The 17,012-nt window shown below is 36.4% G+C and overlaps 1 protein-coding gene and 1 long non-coding RNA gene across 3 annotated transcripts; both read left to right on the top strand.

The window, feature by feature from the left end:
- The first annotated feature begins 1,541 nt into the window (after positions 1-1,541).
- Positions 1,542-9,297, top strand: EMB2739 (embryo defective 2739). 2 transcript variants are annotated; one of them, XM_020665531.2, is made up of 4 exons: positions 1,542-6,892; positions 8,178-8,239; positions 8,430-8,630; positions 9,086-9,297. In XM_020665531.2, exon 1 carries the CDS (start codon positions 2,831-2,833, stop codon positions 6,758-6,760), a length of 3,930 nt encoding a protein of 1,309 aa, XP_020521190.1. In that variant the 5' UTR covers positions 1,542-2,830; the 3' UTR covers positions 6,761-6,892; positions 8,178-8,239; positions 8,430-8,630; positions 9,086-9,297. The 2 variants fall into 2 exon arrangements, with proteins under 2 accessions (XP_020521190.1, XP_020521189.1); XM_020665530.2 differs by having other exon boundaries at positions 8,178-8,275.
- Positions 9,298-12,625: 3,328 nt separating this feature from the next.
- On the top strand, positions 12,626-16,745 carry LOC148783386 (uncharacterized). The gene is made up of 4 exons (XR_016049819.1): positions 12,626-12,826; positions 15,564-15,760; positions 15,875-15,946; positions 16,550-16,745. It is a non-coding gene; the product is annotated as an uncharacterized LOC148783386 (long non-coding RNA).
- The last annotated feature ends 267 nt before the right edge of the window (positions 16,746-17,012 follow it).

Below are 17,012 nucleotides of genomic sequence, written 5' to 3'. Positions count from 1 at the left end.
AATTTTCACGGTAATATGGGCCTCCTTGATACTTCCCTATAATGACCCTAGGCGACGATAACAAAACATTTTGGAGACTAAATCGGAGAAAGAAATAGCTCAAATGAGGGGTCCCTTTCTAATTAGTGATATAACGTCCCTTTCTAATTAGTAATATAACATTTATTAGTTTTGAATGCTAAAATTCTGAAAAAGCTTAATTTAAAATTTTAAAACTAATCCACGTTGCCTAAGAAATACCTTGAAATTTTGTCATTCTGAATTTAAATTTTTGGAAAAGGTTTAAAAATTTACCCAAATTTTCATTTGAATATTGAAATAGGTTCATATCTCAAAAACTTTAAGACTGATTAGAGTGCCGATGGAGAATTTAAATCTATTCCATGATAACAAATTAATATTACTTTCATATATTAACTTTACGATAAAATTCTAATAACTACTCAACCGATAGGAGTGAACAATAATGTCCAGCAAACTTGTTGACGATGTCACTGAGCTTCTAGAACATGGGAGGGGGGGGGGGGGGGCGGGGGGTGGTTATATTACTTGGCTTCATAGTTTTCTCAAAAAAAAAATAAAAAAATCAATGTGGTAACCCAATTTTAATGCTTGAAAGGCAAATTTCTCACCATTTAGTAATGGTATGTACTGAAGAAAGTAGCGTATTTTGCTGTGATAACCGCTAAAAAAATAATTTGATAACTTCATTTATTTGTAGGGTGTGGTTTATATAAGGTCTCAACCTTAAACAAATTCAAATAAGGTACACCTCCAAAGCTCGTTTAGAGATGTTATCTCAGTGCAATTTTTTTTTATAATAACTTGAAAATCTATTTCAAACCTAATTATTAAAATTTTGAAGTAAAAAAATGGACAATCCAGCATTCCTTCAAACAAATGAATATCTTGAGAACTGACAATCCAAAAATGTATTACAAGATGTATTATTTTAAGATTTCGATTTTCTTTCTTATTTTAAGATTTCAAACTTTTTTTCTATATTTGTACATTGGTCGAGATGATCAATCAGAGGCTTTTCATCATTCAAATAATATTTTTCAAGGGCTCTTGAAAGTGTCTTCTTCCACCACCACAACATCCACATGAGGCTTCAACCTTGCATAAATTTTTTCTTTATTGTTTGTCACTAGGTTTCGGGGATCTTCAATAAATTGACATACCTTAAAATCGAAAAAAATTCGTTTTTATTTTAAAAAGTCGGATGAAAAAATCGGATTGACAAAAATACTTCATGTAAAGATATCGTCAATATATCGGATTAGGCTAAAAAAATCGGATAAATACATATCAAAAAATACACCATATCAAACGTACTTAAATACATATAAAAAAAATACACCATATAAATTTTCTCATTAAATACTTTAGCAAATATCACACCCACTTAAGTACATGCCAAGGCAGGGTTTTTTTTATCATCAAATGCTTTAACTATGATATAACAACTTTATAACTATGGTTAGTGATTAAAGTTTATACTTTATATACATACTTGCATTACTTTCTAGAGAGAGAAGGCGTAGAGGAGAGAATGAGGGAACTGCTACAAAATTCGTCGACATTACCATTTTTTCGACAGAAACCAGGCGTTGAACTTCACATAATATGTTGATCGAGATTTGAGAGGGAAGGAAGTGATCTCTAAAGCTTTTTCCTGGCAAAAATGGCAGCCCGTGGAGAGAAAGACGGTGATTTAAGCTTTTCCCTGGCAAAAATGGCAGCCCGTGGAGAGAAAGGCGGTGATTTTTATGCAAGTTTAGGGTTGGAGTGCTATGCTTCAGATCTAAAAAATGCATACAAAGGCTCGCACTCGTTAGAATAACACCCTTCATTTATTTGCTTTTTCTATTCACTTAATCTTTTTCCTGTAAGTATTGTTGTTTCTTGATTCGAAATGTTACGGGGTAAATATTTTCTATGTTTTAGCTTTCTGAAACTTTGGCATTCTATTTTTCGATTGTTTTCGAAGTTCCGCATTGTTAAGCTTTCATCTCTTCTATATAAAACTTTTGCTACTCTTATTTATGAGGATTTTCACTAATTTTTATCGAAAGTTTTTTAATTATCTTAAGATAAGATTATTTTTTCACAGAGGTTCTAAAGAGAGAAACATGGCCTTTTTCGTTTTTTTCACTGATGGTTTTTTGTCCCGTTTTATTTGTTTTAAAAAAATCGTATTTTTAATGGTATTATGAAAAGAGTAATGATCCTATTGGACCATTCCTCATACATGTGTAGGATGGATCACTATTAAAATTGGTATGAATTTTCATAAAAACGACTTCTAAAATATTTTTCAAATGTTTACCAATTTTTTGAAAATTTCAGCGATTAATGGCCGAATTGCTAACTATGGATTGAAGGCAAATGTGTTTTGCACAGAGTTTGGAAATAACGTTCCCTCGCACCTTCGTCTCTCAAACGTTACCGCTTAAAACAACGCCCCTTCTCTCTCTCTCTCTCAAATTACATCTTAAAATACGAACCTTCTCTCTCTTCTCTCTCTCTCTAAAATTACATCTTAAAATACGCCCCTTCTCTCTCTAAAATTACATCTTAAAATACGCCCCTTCTCTCTCTAAAATTACATCTTAAAATACGCCCCTTCTCTCTCTAAAATTACATCTTAAAATACGCCCCCCTCTCGCTCTAAAATTACCGCTTGAAGTGCATACCTCTCTTTCTCGCCTTCCCGCCCCCCTCTCTCTAAAACTTCCGCTTCAAATACGCATCCTCTCTCTCTCTCTCTCTCTCTCTCCAGTTCCTCGTGTTCTGACCAGCCTTCTTTCTCTTGAGAAAACAAACCATGAATTCTAAACTACTACAACTTGGCCCATATGATGCCGATAATCCATTAGAGTTATCTATAAGGCTGGCGTTCTCGAAAATTCATCCTCAACTGAAGCCTCCATTCTCTCTGAAAATCTCTTCTCCTTCTGAGTATGTTCAGCTCAATCAAGCCCTAGCTTACGCAATTTTGACCCAACCCCAGCTCTCGAAAGTCCATATAACTCATCTTCACACCATTGTTACTGATGGATATCGTTCATTTGTTAGTTTATTGGTGAAGCTTGTGAGTGAATCATACAGAAAGCTTTTTGAATCTGCTAGGGCACAATTGATTTGGGTTTTTGGCAAATTGATAGAAGTTGAAGCTCTGGGTGTTGAGAATCTTTTGGTTTCTCTTTTGAGGCAGATAATTAGTGGAGACTTTAGTCATGAAAGCTTATGGCTTTCAATGGAGTTGCTTAAAGTTTTGAACCAAAATTGGGGGTGGGTTTTGCGTAAACAGAATTCCATGACTTCTGCTTTGTTCACATACCTTCGTCTTTTGGCTGATCATTACAAATTCCCAAACCCAAATTTGGTTGTTCTCAAGATGATGGAAATTGGGTTTTGTATCAGAGTTTTGAGGGAATCATTTCATTCATGTATGGGGATTGGAAGGGATCTTATTCGTCTTCTACAAGACTTGGTTCTCATTCCTGAATTTCGAGATCTATGGAAGGACTTAATTTCAAATCCTTCTGCATTTAATGTTCCCGAGTTCTCTGATATCTCTCAAATTTATTGCTTGAAAACACCGAACAGGTATTTTTTGCTTAGAATTACACCAGAGATGGAAACCCAACTGAGATTTATGCTTAGTCATGTGAAATGGGGCAACCAAATTAGGTACCAAGAATGGTTTGCTAGTAAGTTCCTCTCAAAGCCAAATAGAGAATCATTGATATGCGACATTATCCGATTCATATGTTGTGCCCACCATCCCCCTAATGAAGTTATCCAATCCAATGTCATCTCAAGATGGGCCATAAGTGGGTGGCTCCTCAAATGTTGTAAAAAATTCCATGTAGAGGCCAATGCTAAATTAGCTCTGTTTTATGATTGGTTCTTCTTTGATGAGCAGTTTGATAATATAATGAACATTGAACCAGCCATGTTACTTATGTTGAACTCCATACATATGCACATTGATGTAACTCAGACCCTTCTGGATTTTTTATTTCTGGTCATGGACAATTATGATGTTAACAGGAAGGAGATCATAGCCCAAGGCATATATACATCGCTTCATGCATTGGTTAGAAGAGGAGTCGTGCATTCCTTGGAGCCACTTCTTTCTTCCTCTCGTATTTCTCCCATGCTCAGGGAGAAGCTTAAAAATTGCTACGATAAGACATCAAATGGATACGGTAATGCGCTTTTCAATGTTGCAAAAGGTGCATTAGGTAGTCCTCGTAAAATTGCATCTAGCTTTGAGAGCCTGAAAACGTCCGCAATGGAGGCAGGAAATGTGGCATGTCACAAAACGAATGGCTTTTCCGATGGATCCATTGACTGTTCAAACAAAATTATCGATAAGCCACTTCATCCTTTTGCTTCTGCAAAAACTAATAATGTGGATCTTGGTAGTTTAGCCCAGTTCAGTGATTTTGCTGATCCTTCTGTTGAAATTGTTGATAAACCTAAGGGTGCTTGTGCTTCTATGAAAAGTATAGAGACGGATGTTGGTAAATTGGAGAAAATCAGTGATTTTGCTGAGCCTTCTATTAAAATTATCAATAAGCCTGCTGATCCTTGTGCTTCTGCGGAAAATACAGAGATAGGTGCTTGTGATGCACTTTTCAATGTTGCAAAAGGTGCATTTGGTACTCATAAAATTGCGTCTAGCTTTGAGAGCCTGAAAATGTCCACAATGGAGGCAGGAAATGTGGCATGTCACAAAAAGAATGGCTTTTCCAATGGATCCATTGACCGTTCAAACAAAATTGTCGATAAGCCACTTCATCCTTTTGCTTCTGCAAAAACTAATAATGTGGATCTTGGTAGTTTAGCCCATTTCAGTGAATTTGCTGACCCTTCTGTTGAAATTGTTGATAAACCTAAGGGTGCTTGTGCTTCTATGAAAAGTCTAGAGACGGATGTCGGTAAATTGGACAAAATCTGTGATTTTGCTGAGCCTTCTATTAAAATTATCAATAAGCCTGCTGATCCTTGTGCTTCTGCAGAAAATAAAGAGATGGGTGCTCATAGTTTACACCATATCAACGAAGTTGCCGAACCTTCTGTTAAAATTATTGACCAGCCTGCTGATGCTTGTGCTTCCTATGAGAACTTAGAGATGGGTATGGATGGTTCAGAGCATTTGAATGGATTTGCAGACACTTCTATTACAGACACTTCGATTAAAATTGTAGAGAAGCCTGCTGATCCTTGTCCTTCTGTTGAAAATGAAATGATGCACATCGGTCAGTTAGAGAATTTGGCAAGCAGCCTTCAGGAAGCTCTAAAAGATTCAAGAGAAAAAGGATTGCATTTGTTAGAGAAAGCTTTGACGTGTCTAGCGACCTCTTCTCATGCTGTGGTTGGGGGGGAAGCTTTGGCATGCCAGATATCAGATGCATTTAAGTCTAATGGGTATCAGATTTTCATGCCCATTGCGGGACCATCGAATGCCTGTGAAGATGATGAGATTAAGTCTGCAACAGCCTTAGTTATTCGTGAATATATTATAACACATCATGAAATCATACAAGAATGGATGTTTCTATGGGCGAGAAATGGTCTTCCTGTTGGCTCCCGTTTATTATCTTATATATCAAGGCTTGCTCATGAAGCACAAAATGATCCAATCACAGCTAAAGATATTAATAGCTTTCTTGAAGATGAGAACCAAGAAAGTGTGGAGCCAACACCAAAACGGCACAAAAAGATTCCTGTGAAGGAAATTGATTTGGAGAATAGCTTACTGTTGAAATGGCATATCTGTGGGTACACTTCTTTCATGAGAAGTGGAAGAAAAGGCTTTGCAAGTAATGGTACCACTCACACTGAAGCAGATAATAGCTTGGCTTCTTCTCTGGTTGAGAGTGCTTTTGATGCATATAGAAACTTTCTAGAAACATACTGCAATAAATTGCTACTGAGGAAACTCACTATTACTTACCCATTGCTTGCAAATCCAAATAGGCTCCCATGCAATGCGAGAAGAGTGGATGATCCAGCTCTTACTAGGTCCCTTTTATCTGATTTGAAGTGCTGCTTTGGGTGGAAAAAGAGAAATCCACATATCATGTTTGAAAACATATTTTCTCACCTTGCTGATTTATCTACTTGTAAGAAGCCCATTGTTCGATTGCTTTTGGGTATTTCAGATCATGCAGAGCTTTTGAATATGGAGTTTGAGATAGGATTGAAGAGATTTTCAGTTTTTGGGGACAATATTGAAATGATATGCCATTTAGTAAAGGATTCTCTATACTGGGAATTTTCAGAGCAACAAAAATTGTGGGGCCTGTTGGTATCAGAGTTGTTAGTATCCACTGTTCCCAAGGCCAAATTGCTCCAAGAATTATGCTTGGCAGTCTTAGATCTCCAGTTGCATGTTGTGGCAGTAAGAGGTCTCTTTATGCTTTTGAAGTCCCTTTCTCCCTCATTGGACCTGATTGCTGCTGTAATGTCATTACCTCATTCATATGGAAAGTTTGCAGCTGCAGTTTTGGCTAGCTGGTCAGTTTCCCATGGCTCAATTTTGCTCGGAAATTTGGAAGAGTGGTTAAGTAATACTGTTTCAGCAGGTCGAAGCCAAAGTGTTACTTTTATTAATCAAGCAGCTGTCACGGGATTTTTAGATTTCCTTGATTTGGAGAGAAGAGATTCTTTAAGCTTTATGGCTGAAAATGTTTTTGACATGAGGACTCACTTACTCAATCTTCTTGACAGATTACGTTAGGAATTTTGGTTCGCAAACTATGGGGAGTTTGGTTTGCTTGGTGTTGGGATCCATGAGTGCGTTGAGCTTTTCCCTACAGCTCAGTAGGGTTGGTTTATGTTGCAGCTGTGTATATACTCGGCCAAAGCAAATGTAATTTTCAGCTCACCTTGATTTTTTTATTCGCTACATCTATTAGCAATAGCATACCATGTATTGGAGCATGTTTTAGATAGACAATTATATTTTTACATGTTTTCTAGTTTGAATCAAAATTGGATTGTCATAGTTTAATGGAATTGATGTCATTAGTGTGGACTTCTAGTTTAACTGAGGATGGGATTTTAATGTAGGTTTTCCATGATTTTGGATTTGTGGATTTATTGATCTTGCTGATCTTTAACCTTTGTAAGCATGAAATGTATGAACATGATTGTCAGCATTTTGGCAGAGGTTTTGGTTGATTTATGTGCTTAAAGTGTTCTCTTCCATTTTTTTTTGGGTGGATTTGTTCGTTTCATCTATTGATCACTATAATGGTAGTTATGAATAGTTTCACGTCTGTGATATTGTCTGCGGACACTTCGCACACCAATGACTAAATATAACAGAGGTGCAACTATTCTTAACTATCATTTCAAGTTAAATGGATTCTTCCCTTTCGGTGCCTTATCCATGTTGGACGCATGATGACACATGCACTGTACAGATTCTTTTGGATTCTTTTGCTTAATTATGAACCATTGATTACATCATTTGAGTGACTTGATCTTTATTCTATCTTGAGTTGACACGTGAACTTCGAAATGTCTATGAAACTCACAAATAATCTATGGATTCAGCCAATTATGGTATAAATGATTATCTCTTGCTCCTCATCATGAAATGGTATTCGAGTAAAACATTGCTGGTCACAAAATCCTCTTCTTCATGGCATGAAGAAACCATTACCCTGTACCTGTATCCGATACTGACGCGTGTGCCGTGTCCATTCAACATAGCACAACCTTTTTGTCTAGGATTTCTCCTAAAGCACAAAAGAAAAAAACTATTTTGGAAAATATGCGTGCTCATGTATATCACGACCACTTTTTTGATAGTTTAATATATCGATCCATATTTTGGTAAGTACACACAGTCAGACTCATGTGTGATTGTGATATATCACGACCACTTTTTTGATACCAAGGGTTAATCTATGTTACATATTAGCTACATGGTTTTCAATGGAGTAGTTCCTTGCTGGTGCTGGGATGTCATATGACCCATTTTTCTTACATTGAAGGTCATGTGTTACATGAGTGTCAGTAAAGTTATTGGATTAATACAGATTTGTCCGGTACTTTACTGGATAGATTGGTAGTGTCCAAATAGTTATTTTTTGATGCATTTATCACACTTCTCATTCTTGCCATTATTTTCGTTGGTGGAATTGTAGATGGATGGGAGAAGTGAAGTGTAATTACAGACCGGAAGAAAGGATGAGAACATGCCTGGACAGTGAGTACAAATGGAATGGAGATCCTTTTGACAAGGGTAGTTGATTCTGAGCTCCTTTATGAACTATTGTGAAGTTCAAGTATTTGGGGCCCAGTTCAAAATTTTAAGAATATAGTATTGAGATTTTAGGTAGTATTGAGTTGTTTCTTGTTCTTTACTTTGAGCAATATAATTTTCCTATCCTATGCAGGGATCCAAGCTAGTGGAGAATAAATGTTCTTTGTCATCTCTTCAGAGTTCCCTGAGTTTAGTTACAAGGATAAAACATTGGTTTTTCTATTATTTGTCAAACACTAGCAAATGCTTGATTGTGATGTGGGATGCATGAAGTTCCTCGGTGATAATGTTGATCAAAAGAAGTTTGGTGGTGAGCGTGTGAGACACCTTACAGGTACTTGTTGGGCCTATCTTTCCTCATAATTGTATAATTGCATGCCCCTGAGCCTACCTAGCAGAGTGTTTGGAAGAATGTGTATCGGCGGAGCTGTTGTTCCCTGGTAGAGGACAAATTTGATTGGTTGATACAAGTTGATTTTTTGTAAGGCGGCTGCCAAATCCCATTATGAGGAGGGTTTCTTCAAGGAGTACCCAATTAACATGGTCATAAGCCTTCTCCCAGTCGAAATGCATTCATGGGCTACAAGTGCACCATCCAGAATCAGTCTATCTTTCACAAAATCGTCTTCATTAGAATTTTATGTAATAGTGTTAACCATGTTTCCTTAGAGAGAGATAATAAAAAAATATTGCTGGCTCTTTTCATCATTCTATTTCAACAACTATATCATAATTGATTCCTTCTAAAATGTAAATGCTTTAGTAACATTTTGTAATTGTTACTCGCAGTGGGCTCTTATGACAGATTTGGATCCAGTTAATAGCATTGCAAATTTGACATACATTGCATATCCTGGTGATCTGATTTCTGCTTTCCATGTAACACAACGAAGGAAGCAAGATCGCAAGTGTCAACAGTCTCAGAGAAATGTTTTCCAGTGCTTTGTATTTGGTCCAAAGAATGCTGGGAAATCTGCTTTGCTAAATGCTCTGATTGGAAGGTGTGTTTGCCTACACATACTCGAGTCCTGGCTCAGTTTTTTCAGGGGTGTTTTTTTAAGATAAAATGGCATGTAAATAACTCTACATGGTGCTCGTTTTCTTTTTGTTTTGGCATTTGTGTAAGAAATATGACTTTGCTTCTAATATTAAAACATACATCCCTTTCAGTGATAACCATTCATCAACAATGGAAGAGCGTTTTGCGGCTAACATTATTGAGCAGCGGTTCTTTTGGCAAGTGCAATTGTTATAAAGTGGTAAAGCTATTTACATATTTTAAAAAAGCTGTCATATTTCTTTCTGGTAATTTGTATGTTTCAGATAAGTTTTATGTACTCGTTCTCATTTCAACCATCAAATGATCTGATTCAATGATAGAATGCTACTATGTGTTGTTATGATTGTTGAGCATCAGAGAAGGTTAAGTTTTCAAGCAAGTTTATTTCTGATATAGTAAAAATTGAAATAGCTATTTTCTTTCTTTCCAGAGATTGGATAAGATCTCATCTCTACCATCAAAATATCTGATTCAATGGTATGATGATATTGGATGTGGGTAGCCTTTCTGCTGTTTCATTTGTAGCATTGGTATCCCTAGTAAATTGATATCCAGCAGATAGTATTATCCTTTTGAGTTGGTTCCCAAATTGTTATACTACGGGCAGGTCTGCAATCTCTACAATTAGAAATGATAGTTAGAGGATTTGACTGCCCGCTATTGCCTTTAATGTGTATAATAACCATTTCAAGTGGAAGAAGCTGAGTAAAGAAACATGCCTGATGTATCTAAGGATTTTCGATGACATACTAGAGAAGCCACCACCTCTGTGTCAGTTTTGGTTTTCTCTACTTTAATTGAGATTATCATGTGGAGTTCGGTGATTTAGCCGAATCCATTCACTATCTTCTAGAAGCTATTTATTACATGTCATTTTTGTGGTTCGGAATGAATTGCTATTTTCCATTTTTATAATTTTGCTTCCAGCCTTCGCATATACTATTGAGTAGACTATTATTGGATAGATTTCTTTCTTCCCGTGACAAAAGATACATACACTGCTTCAGTTCGTTTAAGCGTTAGGTTTAGTTCTTTGTTTTTTTTGAGGAATAAGTTCAGTTCCTAGGGCATTGATTGTGGCGATTTGTGTGGGGAGCAAAGGAGAAATATCGATTTGAAGTTGCGTGTACAAATTTGGGGAAAGTTATGCTTGTGCTAAAAATAATGATGAATTTCTGTTGCCTACCTTTTTTGGCATTCAAGTTGTTGGCAAAAAAATAGATATGGAACCAGAAGGTATTCTAAAATAAAGATTCTTTATAGAGAAATGCAAACTTGGAATATATAAGTTCTCATGAAAAACATTTTACCTTCTGATGTTGGTTCCAAACCAGCTACTATGTGTGTTGCAATTATTATTGGCTATTGGCTTTGAATGTACTGATATTTTTTGTTCATAAGATTTTTTACATTTGAACTTATAATCCATGCCCCCATGCGATTTACCAAGGCTTCTAAAATCCAAGCAGGGAGCACCAGAGGAGGGGATCGAAGAATCTTTTGTTTCCAAAAAAATAGATGAATTTAGAGGCTTTAGATTTGGTTGAGATGGTCGAGTCATGTTGTGTTTTGGCACTTGGCTTGATAGTGCATCATGTTGTGTTGACTTTCTCAGATTTGCATTAAATTCCATTCTACTCCATGCGATCAATGCTGTGTCACCATTTTACTTAAAATCAGAGAAATCTCCTGTCAAGGCTGACTTAGAGATTAGCTGATTGATGGATAGTCCCTATGACATGGGCTTTTTTTACTCGTTTTGCTTGTGCGCTTCATCTTTGTTGTGAGGTTTCATTGTGCTGCAGTATTATTTGATTTGACCTCGAGATTACTTTGAGAACACATTGAAATTCTACCTCTGGAGCACCGAATTGATTTGGAAGCGTCATCTGTGTTTTCAGTTCTGATGAAAGCTCATGGAAAAGAGCAACTGAACTACTTGTTGAAGTAGCCACTCATGGGGAAGTCACAGGCTACGATATCCCTTGCCTCATTGTGGCCGCGAAGGATGACCTGGACCCATATCCGTTGGCCATATCAGATTCAACCAGGGTACATTCTTTGAAGATCTTGATGCTTTAGCGTTTTGCAAACGGTTGAGTATTTTTTCTATTTTCTTGTTGGAATTGATGTTTTTATTTTTTCTATTTTTATGCAACGAACTGGTGACTTTTTATTTTTATCTTTAAACCTAGAAACCTTCGTGGTTTTGCGATATAAGTATCTGGCGATTGATTTTACCCATCAATTTACTTGCTGCGGAATGTTACTGTTAGGCAGTTGTAAATAATGCACATGCTTTTGAAATATTGTCCATATCATGTCGTACAAAGTGTTAACTTAAGTGGGCATCATTCCATTCAGCATGCATACCATGAATTACTAATATGAAGAGCTTATTGTTTCCTCTGGTATATAATCGACGTAAATGAATGCCACCTTGGGAATTTTTGTTCATTTTCTATTCATCTTCTTCTGTTTCTCTTTGGTGATTTTCATGGCAGTTTGATTCAGGGTAATTGTCAGTCTAATAATCACTACTGTTATAATTTTGCTTGTATAGGTTAGCCAAGATATGGGAATAGAAGCGCCCATAACAGTCAGTATGAGATTAGGAGATGTGAACAACCTATTTAGAAGGATTATTAATGCCGTACAACACCCACACTTGAGCATTCCTTAAACTGAGGCAGGGAGAAACCACAAGCAATATCGCCGGCTCGTCAATAGCTTCATGTTTGTTTCTGGTATGCCTTATCAGTTTGGCATTCTCGACCGTTATTTTTCTATCTGCATCACTGAAATTTCATAAACACCCACCATAAAATAAAAAACCTTTCAGTTCTTCTATGTACTTGCGTTACAAAAAAGGAAGTGCCTTGATTTTCGTGTGTCGGTATATTTCCATTTTAAGAAGTTCTAGGTGTGGGGTTACTTTTGAAAGGGAAATTTCTTGGTTCTGAATCTTTATGTTTTCCGTAAAATGCTTGTGGCCAAAAAAAAGAGAAAAGGAACTTCCAATCCCTCTGAATAGAGCAAGCCGCACTTCTTAATTATCAACCTCTTAGATGGGTCCTTGAATCTATGCGGGTTTAGTCCCCATCCTCTAATCGAAATCCTAAAGGATTGTACGACCCCTCCCCCCCCCTAAAGTTTAAGTATTTGGGGCCCAGTTCAAAATTTTAAGAATATAGTATTGAGATTTTAGGTAGTATTGAATTGTTTCTTGTTCTTTACTTTGAGCAATATAATTTTCCTATCCTATGCAGGGATCCAAGCTAGGGGAGAATAAATGTTCTTTGCCATCTCTTCAGAGTTCCCTGAGTTTAGTTACAAGGATAAAACATTGGTTTTTCTATTATTTGTCAAACACCAGCAAATGCTTGATTGTGATGTGGGATGCATGAGGCTCCTCGGTGATAATGTTGATCAAAAGAAGTTTGGTGGTGAGTGTGTGAGACACCTTACAGGTACTTGTTGAGCCTGTCTTTTCTCATAATTGTATAATTGGATGCCTCGTAGCCTACCTAGTAGAGTGTTTGGAAGAATGTGTATTGGCGGAGCTGGTGTTCCCTGGTAGAGGGAAACAAATTTGATTGGTTGATACAAGTTGATTTTTTGTAAGGCAGATAGCAGGAAATGAAACCGCATCTTCTTCTTGGCAAAGAGAAATTTTACCATTTGGCCATATCCGTGGATAGCAGGAAACAATGCTAAGAGAAATTTTACCATTTTACCATTTTACCATTTTACCATATCCATATTTTCTTTGTGGGTTGATCTCATTAAATTTGAGTTCTTGAACGGTTCAACCGCAATTTAAGTAATTTCTGAAGTAGTTTAGAAATATTCAGTATTTCTATAAATTTTTAACTGTTGTTTACTTCTTTTATTTGTGGCATTTATGCAGTTTCAACAACATAAAATGAGAAAAAAACCTGTTAATATAGCATGAAAATTACTTATCAACAATAGGAGCACCATAAACGAGAACCTATCAGCAGCTGTAAAGAATTCTTAGCTTTTTTACTTTTGTAATAGACATGTTAAAAATTATGCCTCAACTGAGCCTTACTTTTGAGCTTTTGTGAATGTATGACCTACGATGAACATTTCAAGGTCTCTTGCACAAATCATAATAGAATTCATCAAACCTATAAGTTTTCAAACTTCAATATTAAATACAACTTTGATATAAAATACATAGTTGCTAAGATCTGCCAACCTAGGTGGCGATCCCTCTCTGAATCTTGCTCCTGCATTTCGGGAAAGGGATCTTCAAAGAATCTTGAACTTTTAGATTTCAGGGTATCGGTTCTCCGTGGTAAGGATCTCGATTCTTACCTTAAAGACCAAGATATTGATCAAAATGATGATTTTCAAACCAACTACCAGTGCACTATGCTTCTAATATAATTGCATTGCTTGTTGGTTATAAACAAAGCGATCCCTACTCTATGAGTATATATGATCCTCAACTACATGCTCTTTAAGTTTATCAGCAAGATCCCCAATAAGTTACCAAATGGTCAGGATCAAGATCCCTAAAAGATTGGGATTGATATCCCTAATATTTAGGTTTTATACCTTAGGAATCTATCCCTAACTTTTACATTGTATGGACAACGCTCCCAACCATGGGGATCTTTTAGCCTTTCACGATCTCCTGTCCGATTCCTATCCATTCTCGATCCCAACAGCTAGTGAGTTTACATACTAACATGTTAGTTTTTCTTTTTAATTACATACAGGCTCCAATTTAACTGTACAGTAAAGTGGACATTGATACACAAAATGGAAAAAAAAAGTCACCTCATGTCTCATGCAAATAATAATCTGTACCACTTGATCAAGAAGTAGGTTCCTTGTGAAATTTTCCATCTGACTCATATCTATACTTCATCATCTGTCCTGATGCCACATATAGCATCCTTATCGACAACAATGAGAATCAAAGGTTCTTTACCCGGATTGAGACATTCTCCCGCCTAAGACAATCAAGGACCCTGAACTGTGGACAAAGAACTGTACATTGGCATCATGGCATTCAATGAAATGGGTGGCGATGGAGAGAGACTGGAACCCTTTACTCGGGTCATGTCTTGCTTGCCTCTTTCTTGCCCTTCATGAAAAAGCCATCAGCTGCGTTCTTGTTAAACTTCCCTACCCTTACTATTGCTATTCTTACTGCTTTCCCATCTACATCATTTTCATATTTCCTCTTTAAGCTAATAAGCTTTAGCATTTCAGTATATTGGGGTTCTCTATCCATGAATTTTACAGCTGGTGCTCTAAGCTCCAAATATCCGGAGAACTCTTTGAATAGAATAGTGGTGTATAATTTAACTAGCAAACGAAAAATGGAAGGAAATAATTAAGTGAAAATTTTGTTGAAAGAGTGAACAAGCGGAAATGCTTTCGCTTTCATGACATCAATTGATTTGATGTGTATGCGTAACCTATGCTAATAATCTTCTTATGCATTATAAGTAATGAGCCTAGCCTATGGTAGATATGGGTTATGTTTTTGCTAGAAGTTTGGAATAACTATTTCATCAGCTGAAAGCATGAAGATTGTTGGCTGCTGATTTACATGGGTTCACTGCTCTAGAATGTGGTTAGGCTGGTTTGCTGTCTTGACTGATTTTGAAATTTGATACATTGCTATGCAGTTTCTTGCTTGATACATATTATCCATTGACATGTAGTGTTTTGCACATTTCTGGAAGAAATTATTAGGTCACTCTAAAATGTGAAGTTCTGATTCCATATTAATTTCTGAACCTTGGGTGACGCGAATCACTAGGCAATTGACAAAATGATGCTTATTCCGGACATCGAAAAGAAAAATAAATTGATCTGCTTCCTATCATTTACCATGGAGGCACTTGTGGTGAATATAATGTTTGGTTATTAATTATTATTATTTTTTAAAAATTGCAATGAACATCAGTGCTGTTTAGAGGTTTATATGACTAGTTTAGGTTCTATAATGTTCTTACTGCTATAGCATATAAACTGCTAACTGTATGCATGTCAACATTTTATGTGGTTAGAATCTCATGTGAAATGGTTGTTAACATGTTTCTTTAGAAACAAACAATCAAAATATTGCTTGCTGTATTTCTTCATTTCAACAGCTATAGTGTAATTGATTTCTTCTCAAATGGAAATGCTTTTGTAACATTTTATAATTGTTACTTGCAGTGGGCCTCATGGCAGATCACACCTGTCAGTAGCGTGGCGAGTTTGACATATTTGGTGATTTGACTTCTGCTTTGCATGTAACATGGTGAAGGCAGCAAGATCGCAAGCATCAGCATCTCAGAGAAATGTTTTCCAGCGCTTTGTATTTGGTCTGAGGAATGCTGGGAAATCTGCTTTGCTGAATGCTCTGATGGAAGGTGTGTTTGCCTATACATATTCGAGTTCGTGCATCTAACACTATTGTTTTCTCTTTCTCTTTATTTTGGCATTTGTATAAGAAATGTGATTTGCTGATAATATTAAACATACAGGGCCATTCAGTGACAAATGTACATCAACCGTAGAATAGCATTTTTGGGAACATTGTTGAGCCGCAGCCTGGGGTAAGGTTAAGCACCACAATATTCATAAAGCGGTGATGCTTTTCTTAAGCTTTTATTTTCTGCAAATTGGATGATTTTGTATGTACCCTTCAATCTGATTTCAACCATCGAATGATCTTATTCAAGGATGCAATGATACTTTATTTGGTCTAAAGTTGTTCGGCATCAGTGGCAAGTTTTCAGTGGTGGGATGATATTGCATGTCCCTTTCTGTTGTTTCTTCTGTAATATTTGTATTCTTGCTATATTGGTATCGCAATTGCGAGCATTGTCTTTATGGGTTGGCTGCCAATTTGTTATACTAAGGACAATTCCCTTATCTCTACAACTAGAAATGATAGTGGACTTGACTTCCCCTGTTGCCTTGCTTGTCTAATAACAATTTGAATTTGAAGAAAGAAGAGTTTAAAATACTACTGATGCATTTAACAATTATTTCTATGACATACTAGAGAAGTCTCCTGCATGTTGTTGTTTTTGGTGCTCTTTTAAAAAAATGTAATTTTCATCTTCTTTTTCTTTTGTTATTTCCCTTTAGTGCTGTGTTGGTGCTCATTACCTAGTGTTGCCCTCTTTGGAACTAATAAGCCTCTCATTATGCAGGAGATTCCTGCAGATGGTGTTCAAAGGCAATGAGGAATTGCAGTATTTGGTATGACAGTTTTTTTTTTTATGGTATCATGTGGACTTTGATGATTTTCATTATCTTCTAAAATTAGCTATTTGTCCATTACATATTTGTATTTTGGAATGCACCGGATATTTACTATTTTATGATTTTGCTTCAAGCCTTTTCATATACGATTGATAAGTACCTAATTTTTTTTTTTTCACCGTCTTGGTCCATTTAAGCAAGAGGTAGTTAAGGCATCAAATGTGCTGATTTGTGTTGGGAAGAAAAGGGGAAATATCGGCTGGAAGGTGTGTGTCAAAATTTGAGGAAAACAATGTTTGGGTTAACAATAGTGAAGAAGACCAACTGAATGATAAATTCCTGTTGCCTGTTCTTTTTGGCATCCCAGGTGTTTTCAGTAAAAATTGGGTTGGTAGCTGAAGGTATTCTAAA

The sequence above is a fragment of the Amborella trichopoda genome, chromosome 2 (assembly GCF_054954075.1).
Source record: "Amborella trichopoda isolate Santa Cruz 75 chromosome 2, AtrichopodaSantaCruz75HAP2 v2.0, whole genome shotgun sequence".
In the NCBI taxonomy this organism is placed as follows: domain Eukaryota; kingdom Viridiplantae; phylum Streptophyta; class Magnoliopsida; order Amborellales; family Amborellaceae; genus Amborella; species Amborella trichopoda.
Note: the sequence above shows the minus strand (reverse complement) of the source record. Positions and strands in the feature narration are given on the sequence as shown.

Excerpts from the sequence above, each read along its gene's own strand:
- EMB2739 (XM_020665531.2), top strand. The coding sequence starts at position 2,831 with ATGAATTCTAAACTACTACAACTTGGCCCATATGATGCCGATAATCCA.